This window comes from Hypanus sabinus, chromosome 6 (genome assembly GCF_030144855.1).
Source record: "Hypanus sabinus isolate sHypSab1 chromosome 6, sHypSab1.hap1, whole genome shotgun sequence".
NCBI classification, from domain to species: Eukaryota; Metazoa; Chordata; class Chondrichthyes; order Myliobatiformes; family Dasyatidae; genus Hypanus; species Hypanus sabinus.
The window spans coordinates 20,045,670-20,073,367 of NC_082711.1; the positions used below are offsets into that span (position 1 = coordinate 20,045,670).

A 27,698-nucleotide genomic window follows, 5' to 3' on the forward strand; every position below is an offset into this window, starting at 1 on the left:
GGTTAGTTACGTATTCATGGAGCCATCTTTCAACACGATAACAAAAGGGATATATTTTGGATATCCCCAGTTTGTACTCAGAAGCTTTTGGAACAACACCAGTATTGAATATTTAAAGGAGTTCTGCTGGTTTTGATGTGCTGCTGTTGTAAATATGTAAATTTTATCTATTTTCAAAATGTCAAAGTAAGTGATTCTGGCAGTTGAACTGTAGTTAATTGTTTATTATCTTTGTGTTGAAGTAGTAGTACAAAACATCAAGTCAAGCGAGTGAGACTCTCTTGAATCTTCCTGGATTCTCTCTCCCAGAGATTTGCTGTGAATAAAGACACCCATACTTCCCAGTTACAGCTTCAGTATTGCCCAGTTTCAGTCAGTCTCATTTGGGACATACTCTGTTCTCATTGGTACCGTCAGGGTGGATGTAGAGGAACCTGAAGACCTGCACTCCATGTTTTAGTTACAGCTTCTTCCCTTTTGCAATCAGATTTCTGAATGGTCCATGAATATTACCTCAATCTCACTCAAAAGAAAACTGGCAGGTCAGCTTATTTTAACTACACTCCTGAACTGTGGAACTCAATACTTAAAACTATAAGGGATGCAGATACAGTTGACAATTTTAAATGCCAGCTCAAAACCTATTTCTTTAACCTTGCTTTTAACTAACATCATTTTGTCTTTTGTTATTACGTTTGCACTTTATTCCATTGTAAAGCACAATGAACTACATTGTTTGTATGAAAAAATGCTCTATAAATAAATTTGCCAAGATCCACAAATCTGCCTGTCCAGGTAGACCCATTGTTTCAGCTTGTTCCTGCCCCACTGAACTCGTACCTGAACACATCGACTCAGTTTTATCCACCTCGCTTCAGTCCCTTCCTACCTACATCTGTAACACTTCATATGCTCTTGATCTCTTCAATGATTTCAAATTCTTTGGCCCTGAGCATCTTATTGTCACCATGGATGTCCAGTCCCTATATCCCCCACCAGGAAGGCCTCAAAGCTCTCTGTTTCTTTCTGGACACCAGACCCAACCAGTTCTCCTCCACCACCACTCTGCTCTATTTAGCGGAATTTGTCCTCACTGTCAATAATTTCTCTTTTGGCTCCTCCCACTTCTGTCAAACAAAAGGTGTAGATATGGGAGCTCACATAGGGCCCAGCCTTGCCTGTCTTTTTGTCGGCTTTGTGGAACAGTCCATGCACCAAGCCTACACTGGTGTCACTCCCCCACTTTTTCTATGCTACATTGATGACTGCATCTGTTCTGCTTCCTGCACCCATGCTGAGCTAGTCAATTTCATCAACTAGCTTCCAACTTCCACCCTGCCCTCAAATTTACCTGGTCTATTTCTGATATCTCACTTCCCTTTCTCGATCTCTCTGTCTCTATCTCTGGGACAACTTGTCCACTGATGATTATTACAAACCCACTGACTCTCACAGCTACCTGGTCTACAGCTCTTTCCACTCTGTTACTTGTAAAAATCCCATCCCCTTCTCTCAATTCCTCTGTATCTGCTGCATCTGCTCTCAGGATGAGGTTTTTCCATTCCAGAGTGAAGGAGATGTCCTCCTCCTTCAAAGACAGGGGTTTCCCTACCCCTACCATCAATGCTACCCTCAGCTGCATCTCTTCCACTTCACACATCTGCCCTCACCCTATCCTCTCGCCACTACACCAGGGATAGCATTCCTCTTACCCTCACCTACCACCCCACCAGCCTCCACATCTGGCACCTAATTATCCGTAAATTCCGCCATCTTCAATGGGATCCCATCACCAAGCGGATACGATAGGGTCTTTTAAGAGACTTTTGGATAGGTACATGGAGCTTAGAAAAATAGAGGGCTATGGGTAACCCTAGTAATTTCTAAGGTCAGGACATGTTCGACACAACTTTGTGGGCCAAAGGGCCTGTACTGTGCTCTAGGTTTTCTATTTCCCCCCCCCCCCCAACTTTCAGCAGGAATCACTCACTTGTCCATTCATCCCTCCCCACTGATCTCCCTCTTGGCACTTACCTTTGCAAGTGGAACAAGTGCTACACCTACCCCTACATCTACTCCCTCACTACCATTCAGGGCCCCAAACTGTCTTTCCAGGTGAGGTGACACTTCACCTGTGAGTTTGCTGGGGTCATCTATTGTAACCGATGCTGCTGGCGTGACCTCATATATATTGGTGAGACCCAGTGCAGATTGGGAGACCACTTCGCTGACCATCTACGCTCTGTCTGCCAGAAAAAGCAGGATTTCCCAGTGACTATCCATTTTAATTCCACTTCCCATTCTGACATGTCAGTCAATGGCCTCCTCTACTGCCAGCAATGAAGCCACATCAGGTTGGAGAAGCAACGCCTTACGTTCCATCTGGGTTGCCTCCAACCTGATGGCATGAACATTGATTTTTTGAAATTCCTGGAATACTCCCTCCCCCCACCCGCATTCCCACCTCTTACCTCATCTCCTTCCCTACCCATCACCTCCCTTTGGTGCTCCTCCCCCTTTTTCTTTCCTCCACCACCTCTGTCCTCTCCTATTAGATTCTCCCGCCTCCAGCCCCAAGTCTCTTTCACCAGTCTGCCTCCCAACTTTTTACCTCACCGCTCCCAGTTTCACCTATCATCTTGTGTTTCTCCCTCTGCTCCACCCACCCTTTTAGTCTGACTCCTGTTATTTTTTCCCCCAGTCCTGCTGAAGGGACTCCGCCTGTACTGTTTTCCATAGAAGCTGCCTGGCCTGCTGAATCCCTACAACATCGTGTGTGTTACTTGTATTTCCAGCATCCGCAGATTTTCTCCTCTCTACGTATAAATTGTCATTATTCCTCATTTACACTATGCACTTAGTATTTGTAATTTTTTCATGTATTGCAATGTACTGCTGCTTAACAACAAAATCCACGACACGTTTGGGTGAGAAATAGGATTCTGAAGCTGCAATGTCTCACATACAGCAATTAGGCCGCGCGCCCCCGCCAGGGGCACGGGCACGGCCGGGGTCGAGCCCGCGCGTCCCCGCCGTGCAGCGGAAATGGTGGCAGCCGCCGGGCTCGAGAAGCGGGCACGCGCCGGGCCCCGGGACTTCCGCCGCCCCACCCCCTACATCATTGGGCGACAAGAAAACAAGAATATATATTAATAATTTAAAAAAAAACACAAAATGCCGCGTCCGGGCAGTGGGCGGGACTTCGACGCAGCTGGGTAGCAGGTAGGCTTCTCTCACTAATGTAGGCCCATGGTCAATGCCCCCCAACGCCCGCCGTCACCTGAAGCGCTTCTCCCCACCCACCACCTCCTCCCTCCCAGCCCGCTCCCCATCCCCATCCCCTCTCCTACCTGTGGAAGCTGGTGTTGGTGTTCTTCCTGTACACTGCCGTGCACCCATAGGCCGCGCAACTGGTTGGCATTATCAGGAGGGATGAGAAATAATTTTTCTCTTCCCTCCAATTCCAATCACAAAACGGTTTGCTTTTACAGCGTCCGAAATGCCCTTTTTGCCCCCCCCCCCACTGTTCACTGACCTCCTTTACTAAGATGGCAGATCTGCGAGCAGCCTCTTGCCGTCGACGGGGGGAGGGAAAGGGGGAGGTTCACGTCAGAACGCGCGGCGTGGGAAGACGTCTCCCTTCTCAGTGGGTAAAGGCCATTCCAATGCAAGGTGGGGTGACGTTTTTACCTTGGCTGTAAATAGACAGGAGGCTGGGGAGGTTGTAGTGTAAATTGCGTCCCGTTCTCGGTGAAGGCTGGTTCTGCATGTGTGGAGAAGAACACTAAAAAGGACCATTCGGCTTCTCCGACATGCTCCGCCATTCAATAACATCATGGCTGATCCATTATCTCGTTGCAATTCACTCGCACTAATCTCGTATCCTTTGATTCGCTATATTAATTATGGCAAGTGTTTATAGATTCAGAATGCATTGGCTAGTGTTTTTTTTGCACTGCATGTGTACTTTGAAGGAATTACGCATTTGCATCTTTAGTTAACCTGTTTATATATCCTTGTTAACGTTTGCTAGTTCTTTCAAAATTATTTCTGTTGCGATCGAGACCTGCTCTCAAATAGTATTTGCTTAAAAATACTGTTGCAAACTTGCAGAAAGTAGACCCTCCCTTGAGTCGCAGGACTCTCTAGGAATGGTTATTTATTGATGCTGGATTAAAAGTTAAAACAATATCTAAGTTGATGTAGGCATAAATGTAGTATGAGAGTGAAATTTGTTTAAAACTTTTTAGGCAATCACAATTCAATTGTTGGCAAAAATACATTTAAAAATAAAGTCATCATTAAACTTATGCCAAATTTTAACTTTTGCACTAAAATTTTTGCTTGTGGTTTTATATTTTGACTTGTTCCCCTCCCTTTGTCATTGCCAACCTTGTATTTTAACGGTCTTATAAATATCTAATTTCATTGTTTACCTTCCTAACAAAATCTAAACAAATTTAATTCAGATATACAACAATTCCAACCTTAGTTGTTTTTGTGGCAGAAAAATTACACACTTCCGCTATAATTTGAGCAAGGAAATGCTGCCTGACACCATCCATTAACAGGACAACTCTAGCTTTCAAAAGCTATGTTCCATATTCTGTACAACTGAGCTATTAATTTATTTTATTATATCCTTTAATCAATGTACACACACACATACACTCATGTAGATCGTGTATACGATCACATAGATCGTCCCTTCCTTGCTGATATGGTTACCAGTATTGAACAGAGTACTCCAGGAATGCGTCTAACTCTTAGATTTGTAAGGGTATTCTTGAGGTTAAGGCAAAAATTCATTTGGTCTTTGTAATGCAGTTATAACTTTCCACTTGGGTTCTATGTATAGATCCTTAAACCTTTGCTTATCCATAGTCTTTTTTTTAAAGTTAATTATTTGATTGAAACCCAAAATGAAAGACCCCACATTCAATATTCTATCTGGCACAGGTGTACTCCTAATTTTTTTAATTCTCTCTCTTTTTCCTGTCTGCATTATTTACTAATAACTTAATGTTGGTAAAAAGGTTTAATCTGTGGCTTTTAAAACAGTCATCCAAGTCAAATACTGAAAACAGTCTGAAATGCGAATAGATGGGGTATTTTTTTTCATCGTAGATTGTCATTTTAGCAAAGGGTTCTCAAGTGAAATGGAAGTAGAGAAGAAATGGTGACTTATCTGTCTTAAGCAAATTAGTGAAGCTGTTGGGTTATTGTGAGAGGCAACGCTGACAAGGATGTAAATGTTTTCCTTTGGGAGGGAATGTGGTTGATTTGTATAGCACATGCACATCTCTTTTAGATTGACTCATGAGAATCTGTGACTAGAAAAATTAACATTTTTTTTGAGGACGGTAGATTTATCATTTGACAAACTACATGAAAATCAAAGAATGAGAAAATATTACTTAAAAATAAAAATAGCTGGAAAAATTCAATAGTTCAAATTAAGATTTATTATCAGAGTAGATGCATGTTGCCACATACAACCCTGCGATTCTTCTTCTGTAGGCACACTCAGCGAATCTATGGAGTAGTAACCATAAGCAGGAGCAATGAAAAAGCAGGCGCATAGAAGACAACAAACTATGCAAATAGCAATAAATAATCAGAGCATGAAATAACAAGATAAAGAGTCCTTAAAGTGAGATCGTTGGTTCTGGGAACATCTCAATAGATGAGTGTTGTTACCCTCTTTAGTTCAAGAGCCTGATGGTTGAGGGGCAGTAACTGTTCTTGAACCTGGTGGTGCGAACCCTGAGGCTCCTGTACCTTCTACTTGATGGCAGCAACAAGAAAATAGCAAGGCCTGGGTGTTAAGGATCTTTGATGGATTCTGCTTTCCTACAACAGCGTATCATGTAGATGTGCTCAATGGTTTGGAAGGCTTTAACCATGATGTACTGGGCCGAATCCACTACTTCTGTAGGATTTTATGTTCAAAGGCATTGGTATTCCTGTACCGGGCTGTAATGCAGCCAGTCATTGCACTTTCCACCATACATCTATTGGTCAGGCAGCTTCTGTATGGATATATAAAATTAACATTTCATGTTGATCTTTGATCAGGAAATTCAGACATTTTGATGAAAGGTCATTATTTTAATTTCTCTCTCTCAACAGCTACTCCCTGACCTACTGAATATACTCAGCTTTGTTATAGAGATTTCCACTGTCTCCATTTGCTTTACTTTGCTAAAATGAATATTGTTTCCATGGGAGACTATTTTGAGCTAAACCTAACTGAGTTACAAGAAATAATTTCAAGATGTTTACTGAGAAATGTATGACAGTTCCCTGACTCACTAGGGCATTGCAGTTGTACTAGTTTAATTTAGAGCAACATTTTTTAACATAAACATATTAATTAGGAACATGAAGTTCACTTGGCTCAATTAACGTGCTATGCCATTCACTAAGATCATGAATCTGCATCCCTGTGCCAGAAATCTTTCAGTACCATGCTTATAATGAATCTGTCAACTATTAACTTTAAAACATTCATAAAACATTAAAAGACTTTTTTCCACTATTCTGGAAGGAAGAAAGTTCAAAAGTACCTTGACCCCTCTAGGACAAAAGGAGAGTTGTCCCCAGCTAAAATAGGTGACCCTTTTACTTTTAGACTGTGATTCCTCCTGTTAAACTCTGACAAGAAGAATCATTATCCATGTTCACTCTGTTAGGACTCTAAGAATGTTTTTAATTCAAGCCCCTTCACCCATTTTTAAATTCCCATGAACGCAAGCCTAACTTGCCAACTTTTGCTCAACAGATAACCAATCCATTCCTGTTATCAGCCCAGTAAGCCTCTTAAGCTGTTTATGCAATTAGAAGGCCAATGTTTAATGCAACATACTAAGACAAAGACCAAATTGAGTGTGTTATCATATTCAGATGTACAGTATGGACAAGTACAATGAAAAACATAATGGCATCACGGGCCCATAACATCTAATAAGCAACACTTACAAGAAAGACAAACATAAAGTAGAAATTTTTAACAGGAGGGAACTCAATTAGAACAAAAAAAAGTCCAATGTCTTGCACAGTGGTCATAGTGTTGCTAAAGTACTGGTTAGGGTAACACACAAAATGCTGGATGAACTGAACAGGTCAGGCGGCATCTCTGGAAATGAATAAACAGTGTTTCAGGCAGAGACCCTTCTTTAGTGATTAGGGTTTGCTGAATGGTTCTTGGACCGATGAGGTGGGGCTTCAGGCTTCTGTGCCTCCTGCCTGATGGTAGCTGTGAGAAGACTTCATGACTCTGGATTTAGTCTTACCAATTCCTGAATGGAGGCATTGTTTTTTTAGTTCTGTATTCATTTTGCATTAAACAATATATATTTTCAGGATTACATAGTACCCCTGCATGTCAGCCTATTGCAAATCTTACACTGGGTCACTGAGATCCTTCAGCCTCTGGACAATACGCTTTCCTTTACATAAAGTACACTGCAGATATTGTGGTCAAAGCAACATGTACAACACGCTGAAGGAACTCAACAGGTCGGACAGCATCCGTGGAAATAAGTAGTCTAGGCCCGAAATGTTGACTGCTTGTTTCCTCGGATGCTGTCCGACCTGCTGCGTTCCTCCAGCGTGCTGTATGTGATGCTTTCCTTTATTTTGCTGGCCAGAATGGACAATTTCACATTTTCCCATATCATACAATAATTACCAGATCTTTGCAAACTCACAACCTTTCTATTTCCACTTTTATGTTCTTTCATAACATGCTTTCTAACTTAATGTTGTTCATAATTTTAACAACCTTAGAATTGGTACCTTCAGACATCATTTATATAATTAGTAAAATGCTGAGGCTCAGCATCAATCTTTGAACTATCATTTCTCAATTAGTTAGAGACTAATTTATGCCAACTCTTTTTCCTGGTAGCTAGCCAATAGTATATCTGTGCCAATGTCTTACTTCCCACACTGCTATTTTCCACCTTTATAAATGTTTTTTGGAAATGTAAGGCTTGTACATATACTGATTTCCTTTTAGCCACAGCACTTAAAACTTCAAAGTACTAAAGTAATGTTGCATAGGCATGAGGGATTGAGTTATGGAGAGAGGTTGAACAGTTTGGGATGTTTTTCATTGGTGCATAGATAAGGTGCATACGCACAGTAATTTTCTCAGGGTTGGGAAATCAAGAGCCTGAGGGCATGGGTTTAAGGCGAGAGGAGAGAGATTTAGTAGCAACTTGAGGAGCAGCAACTTTTTCACCCAAAGAGTAGTCAGTATATGGAATGACCTGCCAGAGGAAGTGATTGAGGCAAGTACAATAACATTTAAAAGGTACTTACACAGGTACATGGTTAGGAAGGGTTTAGAGCAGTGTTTCCCAACCTGGGCTTCATGGATACCTCGGTTAATAGGGTCCATGGCATAAAAAAAGTTGACATTCTGTGGTTCAGAGAAATGTGGGCCAAAAGTGGGCAAATGAGACTAGCCTAGATGGGAATCTTGGTCGGCACTGTTCCCTCCAAGTTGTGCAGGTGTGCAGCAGCGCAGTAACTGAAAAGCTCCCATGCATATAGCTGTTGCCACGCAGCTGGGGTTTTATTTTATATAATGTTGACATAAAGTGCCACACCTGGTTGGAGCAATGGTTGGTCAGCGCAACTGTTTTTAAAAGAAATTGTTGGGAACTTTGTCGGCCACATGGACCAGTTGGGCTGGAAGTCCTATTTCCATGTTGTACAACTCCATGGCTCTCTGATTATAACGTAGTCAAACGTGACTTGTCTTGCACAAAACTTTGACAAATTTGCCCAATTATCTTGAGTATGTTCAAGTGCCTTGCTATAATTTCTTTTAATATGGCTTTTAATACTTTCCCCATGACAAAAGAGCCACATTTGTAAGAATAGAAGGCATTAATTCTGTTACAAATTATCCATATATCAAACTTGGAAGCTGAGGCTCAGGTCATCAATAACTGATGCATATGTGAGATTGGATCTTCTCACTGAGCATCTATAAAACAGATGTAGTCTTCCATCTTGTACCTGCTGCTCAATATTACAATAACCACCCTTCCTCCACCACCCTCTTCCCGCTTTTGCATAATATTAATGGCAACACCCTAGAATTTATTGGTTAACTTGGGAACGATATTTTGTTAAAAGCCAACATTGCTGATAAAATTCAACTTTACCTCCCACACCCTCCACATACTTTGGTTATTTGAAGAAAATTATTCAAACATTGAGGCCTTAAGCTATGCATTAAGTTTATGGTCTATCAAACAACAGATCTTCCCATTTATTTATTGAGATGCAGTGTGGAGTAGGCCCTTCTTGCTCTGAGTCACGCTGCCCAGCAATCCACTGATTTAATGCTAGCCTGATCATGGAGATGCCTGTCTACTGTATTTAATGATAACTTGTAGCTGACACCTCAAAATACTGGAAAGTTATTACTGCAAGATCACTGCAAGATTTTCCAATCCACCAGCAATCCAATGTGTGAACATGAATGCTCTATTTCAAGCTAACATTCTAGCATTGAGATTCCACTTGCACATTCCTGAATCAACCCTCCTGAAACAAATATTCCTCATTAGAACCATAGAACATTACAGCACAGAAACAGGCCTTTTGGCCCTTCTTGGCGATGCCGAACCATTTTTCTGCCTAGTCCCACTGACCTGCATCTCCAAACCCCTCTCATCCATATACCTGTCCAAGTTTTTCTTAAGTGTCAAAAGTGAGCCCGCATTCACCACTTCATCTGGCAGCTCAGTCCACACTCCCACCACTCTTGTCTGAAGAAGCCCCCCCAATGTTCCCTTTAAACTTTTCCTGCTTCACCATTAACCTATGACCTCTGGTTTTTTTCTCCCCTAGCCTCAGTGGAAAAAGCCCGCCTGCATTCACTCTATCTACACACATCATAATCTTATACACCTCTATCAAGTCACCCCTCATTCTCCTACGCTCCAGGGAATAAACTCCTAACCTATTCAACCTTTCTCTGTAACTCAGTTTCTCAAGTCCTGGCAATATCCTTGTAAACCTTCTCTGCACTCTTTCAGCTGTATTAATAGCCTTCCTGTAATTAGGTGACCAAAACTGCACACAATACTCCAAATTCGGTCTCACCAATGTCTTGTACAACCTCACCATTACATTCCATCTCTTATACTCAATACTTTGATTTATAAAGGCCAATGTACCAAAAGCTCTCTTTACGACCCTATTCATCTGTGACGCCACTTTTAGGGAATTATATATCTGTACTCCCAGATCCCTCTGCTCTACTGCGCTCCTCAGTGTCCTACCATTTACTTTGTATGTTCTACCTTGGTTTGACCTTCTGAAGTGCAATACCTCCCACTTGTCCGCATTAAACTCCATCTGTCATTTTTCAGCCCATTCCTCCAACTGGTCCAAATCCCTCTGCAAGCTCTGAAAACATTAAGCTCTATCATTATCAAGATATCACCACGAGAATAGCAAAAGTGTTCAAGGCTCACCCAAAATGTCCTTTGGGGGGGATAAAAACTGTAACATCCTCACCAATTTTATCTCCTAATACATTTAAATTAATCAAAAACTGTTTGACAGGCCTTTGAGAAATTGAGTTCCAAAGTATCAGAGAAAAGGATGTGCTTCATTTTAAGCTTAAATAGATGACTCTTTACTTTTAAACGGTGATACCTAATTGTTAACTCACATGAGCACTTGTCCTCTTCATTTCCATCCTATCAAGACACCACGGGATAGGTAGGAATCCATGACCGGTGACTGATCAAAATGGAGGAGGAGGACCTGGGAACCTTATAATAACCTGAGTCAGTGAAAGCTCACAATATATACGTAGGTAAGGAGGTAGAAGGAGTCAATTTTAGAAAACCTAGCACATTTCTTTTTCACCCTCCTCAAGTGTGCCACTATGTCCTTCTGGATCTCCTTGGGTGATAAGCCCTTGAGACCAAGGTAGCGGATGACTGCACGAAGGCCGATGTTGTCCATTTTCTCAGACAGTGCTTACTTGCAATTTTCAATTATCTGAAACAGAAATACCACAAAAGTTATTAACTTCAAACTTTCTGCACAATCGCTTAGAGTTGAACTGCACATGCATGTAATGAGCTGTATAACTCATCGCCTACCTTGGGCCACAAACTTATCAATCACCCCTGCTGTTGTCCACTTTCTGGAGGTCCAAGACACTGACCTGCAAAGAAGGGATCCGTATGCTCCGTGACCACTGGACTAAGTTTGTAAATGTAGGAGGGGACTATGTTGAAAAGTAAATGTGCTAAGTTTTCTAAAATATTACCTGCCTGTTCCATCAAGCTTTCTTTGAGAAAGTCTAACACTCAAACAACATAGACTGGGAGATTGCTTCACCAAGCACCTATCCTCCGCCTGCCAGGAAAAGCAGGATATCCCAGTGGCCACCCATTTTAGTTCCACTTCCCATTTCCCCTTACAACTTGTCATAGAACATAGAAATCTACAGCACATTACAGGCTCTTCAGCCTACAATGCCGTGTCGGCCATGCAACCTACTCTAGAAGCTGCCGAGAATTACCCTACCGCACAGCCCTCTAATTTCCCAAGTTCCGTGTATCTATCTAAGAGTCTCTTAAAAGACCCTATTGTATCTGCCTCTCTACCACCTTCAATGGCAATGCATTCCGCTCACCCACCACTCTCTGTGTGGAAAAACTTATCTTTGACATCCTCCTTTTACCTACTTCCAGCACCTTAAAACTGGCCTCTGAAATCCCCCTTGTGTTAGCCATTTCAGCCCTGGGAAAAAAATTCTCTGGGGTTATCCAAACAATCAGCTGTGGCCTCCTCTTGTGCCAAGATGAGGCCACCCTCAGGGTTGGAGGATCTTGTATCCCGTCTGGGTGGCCTCCAGGCTGATGGCATGAACATTGATTTCTTGAACTTCTGGTAATACCCCTGCTTCACTATTTCCCATTCCTATTGCTCTCTCATACCTTATCTCTTTACCTGCCCATCACCTCCCTCTGGTGCTCCTTCCCCTTTTCTTTCTTCCATGGCCTTCTGTCCTCTCCTATCAGATCCCCTCTTCTGCAGCTCTGTATCTCTTTCACCAATAAACTTAACAGCTCTTTACTTCACTCCTCTCCCTCCCCGGTTTTACCTCTCACCGACTTTCTTCCTCTCTTCCACTCACCTTCTTACTCCGACTCTTCATCTTTTTTTCTCCAGTTGAAGGAGAAGGGTTGAAGGGTCTCGGCCCGAATGTCAACTGTATACTTTTCCATAGATGCTGCCTGGCCTGCTGAGTTCCTCCAGCATTTTGTGTGTGTTGCTTGTGTTTAGTTCCGGTTGCCTCTTTATAGGAGCGATGTGGAAGCTTTAGGGACAATGCAGATGAGATTTACCAGTATGCTGGCTGGATTAGAGAGCATGTCTTATGAGGGAAGATTGAGTGAGCTAGGGCTTTTCTCTTTGAAGCAAAGGAGGATGAGAGGGGACTTACTAGAAATGCATAGGATAATAAGAGGTATAGAGTGGACAGCCAGTGCCTTTTCCCAGTGCAGCAATGGTTTATATGTGGTGCCATCATTTTAAGGTAATTAGAAGAAAGTATAGGAGAGATGTCAAGAGTTAGGTTTCTTTTTACGGAGTGGTGAGTGCGTGGAAGCCACTCCCGATGGTGGTGCTAGGGGCAGTTACATTATGGACATTTAAAATGATTTCCTAGATAGGCACATTAACAAAGAAAAATAGAGGGCCATGTGGGAGGAAAGGGTTAGATTGATCTTGGAGTGGGTTAAAAGGTAGACACAACATCATATTCTGAAAGGCCTATACTGTCTTATACAAGTGACCCCTGTTTTTCGAACGTTCGCTTTACCACAGCTCACTGTTACGGAAGACCTACATTAGCACCTGTTTTCACTAACCAAAGAGGATTTTCGCTTTTACAAAAAAAAGACACCTGCTTAATACGTGTGTTACCCTGAGAAAGACTACCATGACGGTGAAGCCTTGTGTGGACAGTTGTGTGCGCATGTGTGTATGTGCCAAATTTTTTTTCTCCACATTAATTTTGGCTCGCTGTCTTCCCGATTTTGATAAGTGAAACTACACCGTACATACAATATTTCTATTTTATATGGGCTGTATATTTATCATATCATTCCTGCTTTTACTATATGTTCATGTTATTTTAGGTTTTATGTGTTATTTGGTTTGATTTGGTAGGTTATTTTTTGGGTCAGGGAACGCTCAAAAAATTTTCCCATATAAATTAATGGTAATTGCTTCTTCACTTTATGACATTTCGGCTTACAAATGGTTTCATACAAACACTCTACCTTCGGATAGCGGGGGGGGTGGGGGGGGGGTGGGTGGACCTGTACTGTTCTATGTTCTTTGTTGAATTTGAGGTTTTTAGAAAAGATGAAGCTTAATGCAGATTTATGTGCTTCTTATTTATGTCCTGATTATTTTGATTAGTCTAGTGAAAACTTGAAAGGGAATGGTCATCTGATCATCCTTGGTCAGCTGACGACAAAGATAGTGGGAAATCTAAAAGACTATTTGGTGTGCTCAGGAAGTACTGGCTGCACAGAGCCTCAGTTCTTTCTGTCATACATGCTTATTGTACTTCTCATGCTGATGTACAGAATGAACTATTGATATTTTTAACTAGAGTTAGTTACAACCTACTGTTGAATTGCCACATGTATAAAATGGTTGAAAACACCAAAGTGATTGTGGTGACAGACAGGCTGATGGAAACACCAATTAATATCTCTGCTGTTCAGACTTCACTCTCCAGTAATGCTATGCTAGCACATTTTCATTTTATCTTGGAAACAAACATTTGTATGTAAGAGTATTTTATGTGTTTTTCTGGATTTCTTATTTATTCTTTCTAAGATCAGATACTGACCTTAAAAAAAGAGGTGACTAGCAAGTAGTGCCTATAATGCTGAGGAGTATTTTGTGAAAATCAGCAAAATCACTTTTTCTTTCAAAACCTCAAAAAAACTGAACAACGTGGAGATGGTACATTGTATTCCACAGAAAATGCTACACTGGGGGGGGGGGGTGTCTTCAGAATAAAACAATGTGTGATAGGATGAAGGACCTTCATTAAGGCCCTCAACACCTAGAACATGCCCTTGTCTCATTACCATCAGGGAGAAAGTACAGGATCTTGAAGACACACGCTCAGTGTCTTAGGAATAGCTTTGTTATCATTCCCATCAGATTTCTTAATTGTCCACGATCCCATGGACACTTCCTTACTAATTTGCTCTCTTCTTGCACTACTTATTATTTTTCTATTTCTTATTGTAATCTTTTTATATATCACACTGTACTGCTGCCCCAAAACAGCATGTTTTACAACATTTGTCAGTGATGTTTCTCTTAGCCTCAGAACCAGAATTAATGACCCAGGTGCATCTGCGAGAAGCTGGTGAAGGCTTGTTAATTGCAATTAATCTATTTGGAGGAATTGTAAAATAGAATGAGATAGATAAGGACAGGAATAAAGAAACACATTTTTAAACTGAGATACAGAACACAGCTGCTGAAATAAAATAATGCTTGAAATAATAAGATTATCAGTGTCTAAGGAATCTGTTGATTTTTCATTAAGATTGAAATAAAAGCAGGTCGCAAGGGCTCTAAAATGCCTAGATCGGGGGTCGGCAACCTGCGGCTCCCGAGTCATTTGTGGCTCTTTCACCTCTGTGCTGCGGCTCCCTGTGGCTTTGGGAAATAATTGGTCAGTATTTAATTAAAATGTATTTTATGTTAGTTTGTTAGCTTTTGAAATGTAATTCTAAATTTGAAGATTATGGTGATCTTGTACAATCTAAGTGTGGCGACACATTTCCTGGCACATCCGAAACGGCTCACAATTAGCCAGCATTCCGGCTAAGGGAGATAGCCTACGGGGGTTTGTGAGTACGTGTCTTTTGCAGCATCTGCGTCCATGGGGGCTGGGTTGAGGGAGGCTTAAAAGCAAGGCTGTTTAGTTCGAATAAAGTTATTCGACTGCAGTTTACTGACTGCGTGAGCACACCGCTACAACGTGTTTTTATCGCTATTAATATACGTCACCACTGCCAATACCTGACACCCGCCAGTGCGCGATTTCTTTAATTTTTCGATCCAAGGTAAGCCAACTATGGAGAATTCTAAAAAAAGAAAAGTGACTGAAGAAAACAGAACGTTTAATGATACGTGGACAGATTCATTTGCTTTCACTGTTGACGAGACTGGTTTACCGGTATGCTTAATATGCAATGAGAAACTAGCAAACAACAAAAAGTCAAATGTCGCAAGGCATTTCCAGAATAAACACGCAGCCTTTGCTCAAATATATCCGGATGGAGATGAGAGAAAAAAAGCCGTTTCGGAACTGATGCGGAAGGTTGATCTGAGCAAAAATCATTTCCAGAAATGGATGAAGTCTGGAAAATCAACGACATACGCCAGTTATATTGACGCTCAGGAAATAGTCAGGCACGGGAAGCAGTTTACAGATGGTGAATATATAAAAGAATCTTTCATTAAGATTTCAGAACATCTATTCACGGACTTTAAAAACAAGAGTGAAATTGTGCAGAAAATCAGGGATATGCCCCTCTCTGCAAAGACTGTCAAAGACAGAACCATAAAAATGGCAGAAGACATCACAAGACAGCAAATTAAAGACATCAATTCAGCTGTGGCCTACTCGATTGCCTGTGACGAGTCTAAAGACAAAGGTGATATTGAACAAATAGCGTTGTTCTGCCGGTATGTAAACTCTGCCGGGCCACAGGAAGAACTGATTGAGTTGATACCTCTAAAAGACCAAACACGGGGGGAGGACATCTGTGAGGCTGTCTTGAATTGTTTAAGAGCCAAAGGAATAAAGACCACTGATGGGGCACCTGCTGCACAACAAAGTCCAGTGGCTGTCCAAAGGGGAGGTGCTGAAACGCTTTGTCGCGTGTCTGGAAGAAGTGAAAACTTTCCTGGGCAGCAAAGGGCTCAACTTTCCTGAGCTGGAACAGCCAGAGTGGCTGGAAAAGCTACACTTCATGGTAGACATGACAGCGCACCTGAACACGCTGAACACAGCTCTTCAACGGGGTAAGGACGTACAGCCCTGCACGTGTTGGAGGATGTTTTGGCATTCGAGCGCAAGTTGACGTTGCTTGCCAGAGATTTACAGAAAGGCACATTGTCTCACTTCCCCAATTTGAGAGAGTTCAAACAAGGTCACGACATGATAAATTCGGAGTATTTACATTCTGCAATCATCGCAATGCAAACATCGTTTGGGAAACGCTTCTGTGAGTTCAGAGAGGAAAAAAACACATTATCCTTCCCGGTCACTCCCCTAAGCATCGATCCATCCCTACTAAATACGACTGCATTGTCAGGTGTGAGTCAACCTGAACAAGTATGATAAATATTTTAATTGCCTATTATTTTACGTATATTCATATGTTTTCATTGTTCAGTGAAATAGTCCTTTTATTTTTCAGGTTGACAGCTGGCTGACGTTATTTTTGGTTTGCTGCTGGCGGCAAATTTAAGTTTGGCGTTTTTCATAAATACAAGAAGGACTCAAATAGACGTTGAGTATTTTACTTAAAAGTAACCTTCAACCCAACGTCTTTTTTTCGGAGTTCAAAATGTTTTTGTTGCATGCAGAAATGTAATTTCATTTTCTCTGCAGGAGTTCATCAATTTCATAAATGCAACACATTATAGTTTGTTTATACATAGCATAAAGGCAAAACAAAACATTGTATGCAGTGTTATTTCATTTTAAATGTCAAACGGGTTTTGCGGCTCCCAGTGTTTTCTGTGGGAAACGGGTCCAAGTGGCTCTTTCAGTGGTAAAGGTTGCTGACCCCTGGCCTAGATAGATAGACGTTGTACCTTGAGCTTAATATTTTGCTTCAATTACAAAGGTGTAGAAGACAGAGGTGAGAGTGCAATGGAGAATTAAAGTGGCAAGCACTCAGAATTATACTTGCAGACGCCATGGATAATAGTCATCTAATCTGGAGTTATCCACTGTAGAGCTAACTATGAAGTGATCACTGAATGTTGTTAACTAAATTAGTAAATGTACAAGTGCATCATTGCTCAACATGGAAGGTACGTTTTGGGTCCTTGTGCAGGAAAGAGGAAAGTGGTCACTTGAGAGTGTCTATTGAGAAGGTGATGGGGGATCGTGGAAATAGAAGAGTGAACTCGGGTACGATGGAGGGAATAATCTCAGTTGTAAGCTGAGAGGAGAGGGAAATGTATCAGAATCAGGTTTAATATCACTGATGAGTGTTATTCTGCGGCAACAGTGCAGTACAATACTTAAAATTACTATATACTACAATAAGAATATAGAGTGGATTCTGATTAATTGGGCTATTTAATCAGGGCAACTGCTTATTTGGGACAAATTTTAAAGAATAAAACTAATGGAGTAATTTAGGAAATGGAGCTTTAATGGAGTAGAAGTTGAGATTGTGGAAAAACGAAGGCATCTCTGAATTACTCGAGTTGAAAATGTCATTATCAGAACACGTAACAGCACCGGAGAAACTGAGAGAATAGAATGTTATATAATACTGGATTGGGGAAGACCTAGTTATACAGCTGTGATCTTGTAATGGAACCTCGTCATCCAGCACTTCATTCTCTGCAACTTCTGCTATCTTCAACATGATCCTTTCACCAAACACATGTTTACCTCCTCCTCCTCACAATCTGCTTTCTGCAGGGATCGTTCCGTCTGTGATTCCCTTGTCCATTTGTCCCTCCCCAGTAATCTCCCTACTAGCACATATCACTGCAAGTGGCGAAAATACTACACCTGCCCATTCACCTTTCTTACCTCTGTAATAACCTGGTTTATTGCAGTAATACAGTTATGCTGTTAGGTGTTCTATTTTCTGCAGATTTTCTCAAAATGCAATGTGTTCCTTTCATTATACAATCAGGTATTTATTTTTTTACTTAAAATAATAATTCAGCTGATAAAGTTAGGCTTGTTGTAATAGCCAATAGGATTTGTCTTGTTAATGGTTTGTCCAGTAAGATGCCTTGGAACATTCTAGGGGAATTAGGGGTAGCCATTTTCTGGAGAGAGCGTGTGAGTTTTGGGGGAAGAAGGAGAAAGAAGGAAAATGGAAAAAGACAACAAAATAGCAGAGGAACATGAACTTATTCAGAAGAACAGATATTGCTATCCGAAAATCTTCTTGCATACTTTGGTCTCACAGAGAATGTGCAGATAACTTTTAGTTAGCTAGTTCTCACATGACCTTTGAGAAAGTCAGACACTTTGTCCTTTGATATTGTGTGGATATTTATTTATTTTTCACTTGGACTGTGTTTTCAGGCAGAATTGTTTGGTACTGTGAGCAAATGAAGTGAAGCAAACCAGATTGATTATGCAATAATGGGCTCCAGTGATTTTGTGACTATAGGCTAATATACATGTAATGGGCCCTTGTCTTTATTTTGTTTGTTATAATTTAAAATATTTTGTCAATACAATTTCTACTTGCTTATACTGGTGTGAGTTAAATTTTGCTTCCTGGCGAGCAGTAAATTTGCATGGATGTGTCAGTATTCATACAAGTAACAGCCCTACTTTCCCTTAAAGGAACTCTCAAACTGTTACGTTTTGTGTTTACCCAAATAGTATTTACTCTAGATGTGTTTATTTATTGGAAATTACCTTTTCATCGTTATTCCCGTGCATTGTTGAGTAGTGTTACTGTTTAGTTTGCATTCACAGTATTGGCTAACTCATTATGAGCTTACGGTGAGAGGGTTATACCTCCATTCAGGACCCCAAACAGTCGTTTCAGATGATGCAAACTTCACCTGTGAATCTGTTGGGGTTGTCTATTGTATCCATTGCTCCCTATGTGGCCTCTTCAACATTTTAGGACGCAATGTAAAGACTCTGTGCTCCGTTCACCAAAGTGAAATTTCTCAACCATGTCCAACCATGTTAATTCTTGCCCCCCATTCCCGTTCCAACATGTCAGTTCATGGTCTTCTCTTTTGTCACTCTCCATCAAGGTAAATTCCAACATTGATAGCATGAATATTGACATTGATTTCTCCTTCTGGTGATTTTACTTCTTTCCCCCTTCCATCATCTTCTGTTCCCACTCTGGCCTCTTGCCTCTTCTCCTCACCTACCTATCGCCTCCCTCTGGATCCCCTCCTTCCCATTCTCCCATGGTCTGCTTTTCTCCCCTATCAGATTCCTTCTTCTCCAGCCCTTTACCATTCCCACCCACCTGACTTCATCTATCACTTTCTAGCTAGTCCTCTTACCCCTCCCCTCATCTTCTAATTCTGGCATCTGCCCCCTTCTTTCCTGTCTTGAAGAAGGGTTTTGGCCCAAAATGTCGATTGTTTATTCCTTTGCATAAACGCAGCCTGACTTGCTGAGTTCATCCATTTTGTGTGTGTTGCTCTGGATGTTCAGCATCTGCAGAATTGCTTGTAACCAACTTGTGTCCCTGAGATAAAAGTCAAGGAAAACATTAGAAAAATCAGAAATGGACCATTTGAAAGTAAGAGCAGAATGGAATCTGGAAACGTAGATTGTCAACACTTGAATATTTTATGAGAACAGGGAGCAGAAGAGGCGACAGAGGAGCAAGGGTGGTGGGGTGGAGATACATGTTTACCAAAGGAGGTGTAAGGTGTTCCTTCCCTCCGCTAGCCTGCCAGTCACCCTTGGGCAAGATGTAGCTCCTGCTTAGCCCTCCAGATCAAGGGCCTATATAGCCATGTGAGCAGTTGGTGGATGGTCGTATGAGCAGCTGGTGCATGTCATAAATCGTGGTTATGCGACCGCTGACACCAGGCAGATTATCTCTGCAGAGTATTGGTTAAGGCTGGGGTCACCCATCTTGTAAAGACAGTGTCCAAGAGAGGCAATGGCTTCTGTAGAAAAATTTGCCAAGAGCAATCATAGTCATGGTCATACAACGTGGCACATAATGAACGAATGAGAGACGAACACCCAATGATGACTGTTCCATGTATCCCATAAAAGACAAAAGCATGACTTGGATCTATGCAGGTTTGGAGTAAATAAGTGAAAATGCATTTAGCCAAACAAAGGAAGATAAGTGAGGGGAAATAGAAACAGAAAATATTTTAAAAGTTCAGCAAATCAGGTAGCAAATGTGGTAAGATAATCAGTTAACGTTCTGGGCTGAAGGGCAACAAAGGTAATGTTTAACTGTTTCCCTTTGCACAGATGCAGACTGATCTGTGAGTTTTTCAGATTTCCAGTATCTGCAACAAATAAGTTACTGGAGGAACTCAGTGGTCAATTAGCCTTGGGGGGGGGAGGAGAAAGAATTGTTAATGTTTTTGGGTCAAAGTCCTATATCAACACTATGTTTGGAGAGGGAAGATTGGTGTACTTCGTGTGGGTGAATAATGATAGATGGAAGGATGGAGATAGGGAGGTGGATAATAAATGGAGGCTGGCAAAAGAGGTGGATGGAGCAGGTGAGGAGAGAGGAGTATGAAGGTGGAGGCGCTTGGAAGATGAGAATAAGTAGGCACACAAGACCACCAGTGCTGTAATCTGAGCATGCAAGGTGATAATGGGAACCATTAGTGGAGAAGTAGCAATATAAGTCAGATAGGGGAGTGGAATCTGGTAGTTAAAATCTGTGGGTAGTAGGTGGAGTAAACTAGGTGGGGGACAAAAATTGGTGATCGATGACAAAATGCTGTGTGCCTCTATTCTAGTAGCTGTAAAGTTTTTGATTTTCATTTCAATGGTGGATGAATATTTGGTCCCCTGGTCAATGAATACAATATTATAGTTCTCTGTTAGCTTCCAACTAATCCACACAATTTGCCCAGATTATTGTTTCCAGTAGTTTACCCAACACTGAGTGCTCTCTCTTCTCTTGCAGCTTAGATTTTTAAAAGACAACTTTTAAAAGACATTTGGACAGTTTCATGGATTGGAAATGTTTAGAAGGCCAAACCATTAATGGGATTACCTTGCCAAAGAGCTTTTTTTTGTGTTGAATGACTAGTTTTTCAGTTGTCCGGCAATGGCCCTTAAAAAAAAATATGTGACTGTAATTTCTGCCTTATTTTAGCTCATGAAGCAATTATTTTCCTTGCACATCTCTGCAGTATAATTTTTAAAATTGTATAAATCATCTAGATACATTACGTACTTGTTAACAATTTACACTATATCATTTAAAATTGAATCCCCACCAAATAAAACAAACAAACGACTTATCTAACTTAGGACATTCTTTATTCTTTTAGAATTTTTACCACTATCCTGTGTACAATATTTACTGTTTCTTAAATGATTCTTGAGCATACTTGGATGATTTTGGTAATACAGTTTTTCTTTCTTTAGGTGAAAAAGACATTCAGTGCTTTTTGAAGGAATGAAGCAAAGCAGTATATATAGCAGGGGTAAGTGTTAGTTTAATCTGTTTCTTTTCTTAATTTGTGTAAATTTTCTCAAGATTTATCAACTTCTACTATGCTGATCATTATATCAATTATACTGAACAATTAAACCAGCAATTAAACCTGTCATGGAGGACTGAATTAATTGCAACTAATGAGTATTGTGTGACCCAGAGTTGCACCATTCATCTGCAAATATAGATGAATTTGAAGAAAATATATAATTATTTAAAAAAGTGTGTAGAAACAAAAAATGTTTGTCCAAGGTTACAGTACATTTAATCAGGTTTATTATCACTGACATATGCCATAAAACTTAGTGTTTTACAGCAGCAGTACAGTGCAATACATAGACTTTACTATATATTACATGTGATGGTGCCCACATGCTCTGTGAGTCAAAACAAGCATAAAAAGCTCTGAGCTGTTTTTGTCACATACATCACGTAGTTTTACTTTGTAGGAGGTGATGCCACAGCAGTAAACTTCTAAGGAATTTCCAGGATAGTGACCAAGAGACAAGAAAGTAGTAGTGATTGATGTATGACTAGCTTAATTGGTATGGGGAGTGAATGTGGGGTCTTTTCACCCAGTACTGTATTACTATTCATAACTGAAAGTTGCAGTAAAATTTGAGTGTTTGTGAATTACAGCAATACATAGTGCATTTAACTAGGTTAACTAGTCAGTTACTGATTAATGGGATAAATATTCCGGTGAGTTATTGAGGATCGGATCATATGAGCTCGTCTGATTTAGATGTTTCTTAAGTGCTGCTTCTGTACTGATAATTTTGGTATTATTAGGCTTGATTACTGTCATGACTGCACTCAATCAGCAGTGAGGATTTTAAATCACAGGTTATATAAATGTTGAAGTCTTGGAAATCATAATCAAAATAGAAAATTATGGGATTACTCATATCAAGAGAACAATTGTGTATAGAGAAACACATTAAATATTTCAGATATAACTTGTCAGTTTTAATAATTCTTGATTTATTATCAGGAATGATCAGAAAAGTTGGAAGGTGACCTCTGACTTTTTGTTTGGTTATGAGCATTAGTGATAGATAACATTTATTGCCTTTCTTATTTACTACCAAGAGTTTATTTAATGTGATGAAGAGCTCCCAAAGTGTTTGTCAGGGCTTTTGGCTGAGCAAGAATAAAGCCCTGCCACTTTGGAATGGTGCACAATTTAAAGGGGAGCTTGAAGGTGATTCTTCTGCTGATCTTTTACTTTTAGGTGGTGGCTGAGGTGGAAGTGCTTTTGACAGCTTTAACAGTTGCTACAGTGCTTGATAGTAAACACCTGCCATTGTATGCTGGTGTTGGAGAGAGTGAATGTTAGACAGGTGAATGGGATAGTGAGTAACTGGACTGACAAAGCTGTTTATGTTTCCAAAGGAACTTTGGAACCATTAGGTAGGTGTTTTTTTTTACATTTTTTTGTTTTTACTTTAGCATGGATTGTGTTTGGATATGTTGAGTGATGATTTGTGGATAAGGGCAGCATGGTTGACCAGTAAATAAAATAATGCTGGAATGGGAATCAAAAATGAAAACACAACTTACAGGCGCTCCCCAGGTTGTGGCGGGAATTATTTGTAACATGGGCAGCTTGTAAGTTGGAAATGTAGCTATGAATCTAATTCCCAGGTGGTAGGAGATATCTGCAGCCCTGTAGCAGCTGGTAAATTGATTTCAACAGCCTCTCAAAACACTTATTTATGTGCACAAGTTGTCATCAGTTGGGAATTGGTAACCTGGAGAAGATCTGTAGTGGAAATCTGTGGAGAGAGGGAAAAAACAGAACAAGTTGATGGTTGTATCCAATGGTTCTGGCCCATTTGTCGTTTCCGCTGATGTCTTCATTGTTGAATTAAACTGGTATTTGTAAATAAATCCAAATTTCTGGATGAACTCTGCAGATCAGGCAGCATCTATGGAAACGAATAAACAGTTGACATTTCAGTTGAAGGCTCTTAATCAGGACTGGAGAGGAAGGGGGAAAGTGCCAGTATAAAATGGTGGTGGGAGAGGGTTAGGAAGGAGGGCAAGCTAGAAGGGGATAGGTGATCAGTCACAAACAAGAGAAAGCCTGCAGATGCTGGAAATCTGAGCAACATACACAAAATGCTGGAGGAACTCAGCAGGTCAGGCAGCATTATGGGAAAAAAAGTACAATCGACGTTTCAGCAGGTGGTAGGTGAAGTCATATGAGTGGATGAAATAAGAAGTTGGGAAGTGATTGGTGGAAAAGTATTTGTAGATGTGGGTTCATATTAGCAATGTTTGAAAACTGCTTGTTGTACATTATATTTGAACTATCCAAGGTTTTGTTGTGCTGGAATTTTGAAAGGGTAATGTGCTGTGTCGAGGTAAATGGTGTTTCTCGAAGATAGAGTTGTAAGATATGTGAGTATGAAGAGTTGAAAATAGATTGGTGTTAGTATTTGGAAAATATTAACTTCAGAAGTATATAAACTTATAGGAAGTATGGTTTCCCCGCAGATTTCCACTACAGATCTTCAGGTTACCAATTCCCAACTGAGAACAACTTGTGCACATAAATGAGTGTTTTGTGAGGCTGTTGAAATCAATTTACCAGCTGCTACAGGGCTGCAGGTATCTCCTACCACCTGGGAATTAGATTCATAGCTACATTTCCAACTTACAAACTGTCTGGGTTACAAAACAATTCCTGCCACAACCTGGGGAAAGCTGTTATCTTGAGTATCAAAAAGAAGATGGCAGAGGTGAGAGGAAAGAGTTTTAAACTGATTCAAGGGGAATTTTTTTTTACATAAAGCATGGTTATAATTGGAACTTGATATCAGGTGATGTGATGGACTTGGGTACAATCAGTACTTCTAAAATTCATTTTGATAGATATTTTAAAAAGGTAAGGTAGAGAAGCATATGGATCTAATGCAAGCTAATAGGATTAGTGGAGATCAAAAAGGTTGGCAAGGACATGATAGGGCAAAGGACCCATTTCTGTTCTGCATAACCCTTAAGTTACTGACTGTTACACAATGGGAACTGATATATTTACTTAAACCCATCCCTACTGCAGCACAGGCTGTTGACAGCAGCTTGCCAGAGTCCTCTGTCTAGGGATGAGGTCTTTGGAGCTTCTGTTGGTGTTTCTGTAGTTGTGGGTTTTACGAGATGTGGTTCCTACCCCATGCACAACCCTCTTCCTTTTGCATCTGGGTTTGGGACTGTCCATGGCGGTTTTGGAAACTAAAATGCACTGTTGGAATTTGATCAGGTATTTTAGAACTTTATTCTTTAAATTTGCATAGCAAATACATGCTGACAATCTCCATAGTGATTTATATTGGGATAAAGAAAGCTTTGTCTTTGTTTTTCTCTGGGTAATGATGAGTGCTGCATTTTTTTTACTTCATTGCTTTGTCTCATTTCAGGAATTGAGTAGAATTGTTATTTATAGAGACCTTGAACTTGCAGATTAACCGCTTCTTATTTTCTGTTCTCTGAGTTGGTGTTTTGGGTTGTGCCTTGTATATATCTTAAGTATTTGGTTTCATGTATCTCATGATATTGAATTGAAATAGTTTAAAGGTGGGCCAGTGACTTAATTCTGCTCTTATGTCTTATGGTCTTACGGTGTAATGGTCTTGTGGTCTTTTAAACTGTTATGCTTATAAATTATTTTAAAGGTGCTTTTAAGTAGTTTCTATTTCTTAAGAAAACAAAACACAATATAAGTTTGTTGCTCAGCAGAGTCAGAAAACCTTTTAAGTGGAATTCCTGAAAACCTGTCTGGAGGGTTAGGTTTACAGAAGATTTCTAAAAGGTTGATGAATTCTTAAAGGAGATCATAGAGAATGGGACCAAGAATGCCGAAGCTTGCTGTGTTACATCCACATTTACATTAGAAATTTTCTACTAACAACTGGTGAAAATTGTACATGGATTTATTCAAATACTTAAATGCAAAGACAATATACAAACATTCACACCTTGCATAGTCTACTATTCATCAAAACATAAGGAGATTAGAATCAAGATGTGAGATTCTGCAGATGCTGGATGTCCAGAGCAACACACACAAAATGCTGGAGCCAGCAGGTCAGGCAGCATCCACAGAAATGAACAAACAGTTGACGTTTCAGGCCAAGACCCTTCTTCTTCAGGACTGGATCAAGTTTGACTTTCTGCTTCCTTTAAGCCTCTGTGTCTCGGACTTCAAAAATCTTCTTACTAGTGTTGGTTTGGGGATTCCTTTGTGATCCCAGGATTTTATTTTGCTCCGGTGTTGAGTAATGACTTAAATCCTGTTTCCAGGAACTATCTTTACTATTTCTTCTGTTCTCATCCAATATGATTGCTCACATCAGTAGTCCAGTCAAGATGAAATCCATTTTGTCTGTCTTTGTCCTGGACTAGTGGTTGCCACAGTATTATTTCCATATCTTCCACTTCAACTGCGTACTTATTGACCTAATAGCGACTAGTTACATTCTGATTATTGCTATTAGTTATAGAGAAGCATGGAATTGATTGCTCCCTTGTAGATCACATAAGGATCTGAAGAATATGCTCTTCTTGAGTTTTTAGCCGGGTACAGATATTGTTTATAACAAAGTTGTAATTGATACCTGTACCTGGCTGGAAGCCAAAGAAGAGTTTATTCATCAGGAAAGCCAGGAAAGTCTCTCTCACTCCTCTTCCCCCCCCCCCCCCCAAAAAAACCTCATGGGTTAAGTGTTTTTTTTCCCCCTCACTGAACTACATTTGCCAGGTCATTAACTCATTATTTCAGTATCAAAAGCACTTTGTAGTCTCTATATTTCTTCTCACTTTTCTATCTGTGTACCATCAGAAAACACAGCAACCATCTCTTCTGTCCTTACTGCTCAGACACATCACTAACTTTTCCTGAATCTAAATGATCTGCTATCATGCTTTCAATAATATCTAGAAGTATTTTCTCTAGGACAAATTGATTTATGTCACTTCCCTTTTTTTAATAAAGACGTTCCATTTGAAAGATTATAACCTAATGGAACCTTCTTCCAATCTGGAAAATATTGGAAAATTAAAACTGAATTAGTTAATGAGTCTGGCACAACTCTATGTAAAAGCAATGCATAACTCACCAAACACTACTTTAAAGCTGCTAGGAAGAAGTGCATGAGGACCTCGAGACAGGTCAGATCGTAGCTCCACCACTTCTCTGATCATTGTAAAATTCCTGAGTCCCCTTCTCCCCTTCCACTTATTTACAGCTATCCTCTAGTAATTCATTTGCCATCTCTTAGTTTCCATTGTTAATTCCCAAAACTAATTACACTTTATGAACTTTGCTTTAAACATCAATAGTGACTCTTGGTTTTGTATGCCTGGCCAGGTTTATCTCATAATTAATTTTTTTTCTTTAATATTTTAGTTATTCTTTGTCGTCTTTTATTCTACCTAGTCTTTTGACTTACAATATATGTGCCATATTTGGCATAAATGTACATTCAGTGACCATTTTATTGGGCACCTCCTGTGTCTAATAAAGTGTCCACTGAGTGTATATTCGTTTTCTTCTTCTGCTGTAGCCCAATCACTTCAAGGTTGTGCATTTAGAGATGCTGTTCTGCACACCACTGTTGTACTGCGTGGTTATTTAAGTTACTGTCGCCTTCCTGTCAACTTGAGCCAGTCTGGCCATTCTTCTGACCTCTCTCATTAACAAGGCATTTTCGCCCACAGAACTGCCACACACTGATTTTTTTTCTGTTTATTGCACCATTCTCTGTAAACCCTAGAGACTGTTGTGTCTGGAAATCCCGGTTTCTGAGATCCTCAAACACCCTGTTTGGCACCAAAGTCATCCACTTAGATTACGTTTCTTCTCCATTCTGATGTTTGGTCAAACCAACAACGGAACCTCTTGACCATTTGTGCATACTTATACACACTGAGTTGCTGCCACACGATTGGCTGATTTGCTATTTGTATTAATGAATAGGTATACAGGCATGCCTAATAAAGTGGCCACTGAGTGTATGCTTTGTTTGTTTGATACCAACTAGCTTTGTTAGTTAACAGTGGATGGTTGGTCCTCCCCGTTGACTTTCTTCCTTTCTCATTAGACTACACGCTGTGTATTCTGAAAATCCCCTTAAAAGTATTTGCCACTGCATATCAATTTACCTATTTCCAGTTCAGTGTAGCAATCTTTATGATCTATGAGCTCAGCTTTTATGT

At 40.4% G+C, this 27,698-nt stretch overlaps 2 protein-coding genes across 15 annotated transcripts in view; one reads left to right on the forward strand and one right to left on the reverse strand.

Moving 5' to 3' along the window:
- LOC132395349 (THAP domain-containing protein 2-like) overlaps nucleotides 1-3,634 on the reverse strand; it is a 32,727-nt gene extending 29,093 nt beyond the window's left edge. For 8 of the 10 annotated variants that reach the window (XR_009512579.1, XR_009512578.1, XR_009512573.1 and 5 more), the window contains exon 1: nucleotides 3,351-3,525. Coding sequence is in view for 1 of the 10 variants with exons in the window: in XM_059971831.1 (XP_059827814.1) it covers nucleotides 3,351-3,421 (71 nt within the window). In the remaining 9 variants the exon portion in view is untranslated. The other 2 variants (XM_059971834.1, XM_059971833.1) reach the window with 2 other exon arrangements.
- galnt11 (UDP-N-acetyl-alpha-D-galactosamine:polypeptide N-acetylgalactosaminyltransferase 11 (GalNAc-T11)) overlaps nucleotides 3,080-27,698 on the forward strand; it is a 135,806-nt gene continuing 111,187 nt past the window's right edge. Inside the window, exons 1-2 of one of the 5 annotated variants that reach the window (XM_059971824.1) lie at nucleotides 3,080-3,222; nucleotides 21,410-21,468. In XM_059971824.1, coding sequence (XP_059827807.1) covers nucleotides 21,441-21,468 — 28 coding nt within the window. In that variant the 5' untranslated portion in view covers nucleotides 3,080-3,222; nucleotides 21,410-21,440. Of the gene's footprint in view, nucleotides 3,223-3,616; nucleotides 3,673-3,710; nucleotides 3,909-21,409; nucleotides 21,469-27,698 lie in introns of those variants that run through there. The other 4 variants (XM_059971818.1, XM_059971820.1, XM_059971823.1 and 1 more) reach the window with 4 other exon arrangements.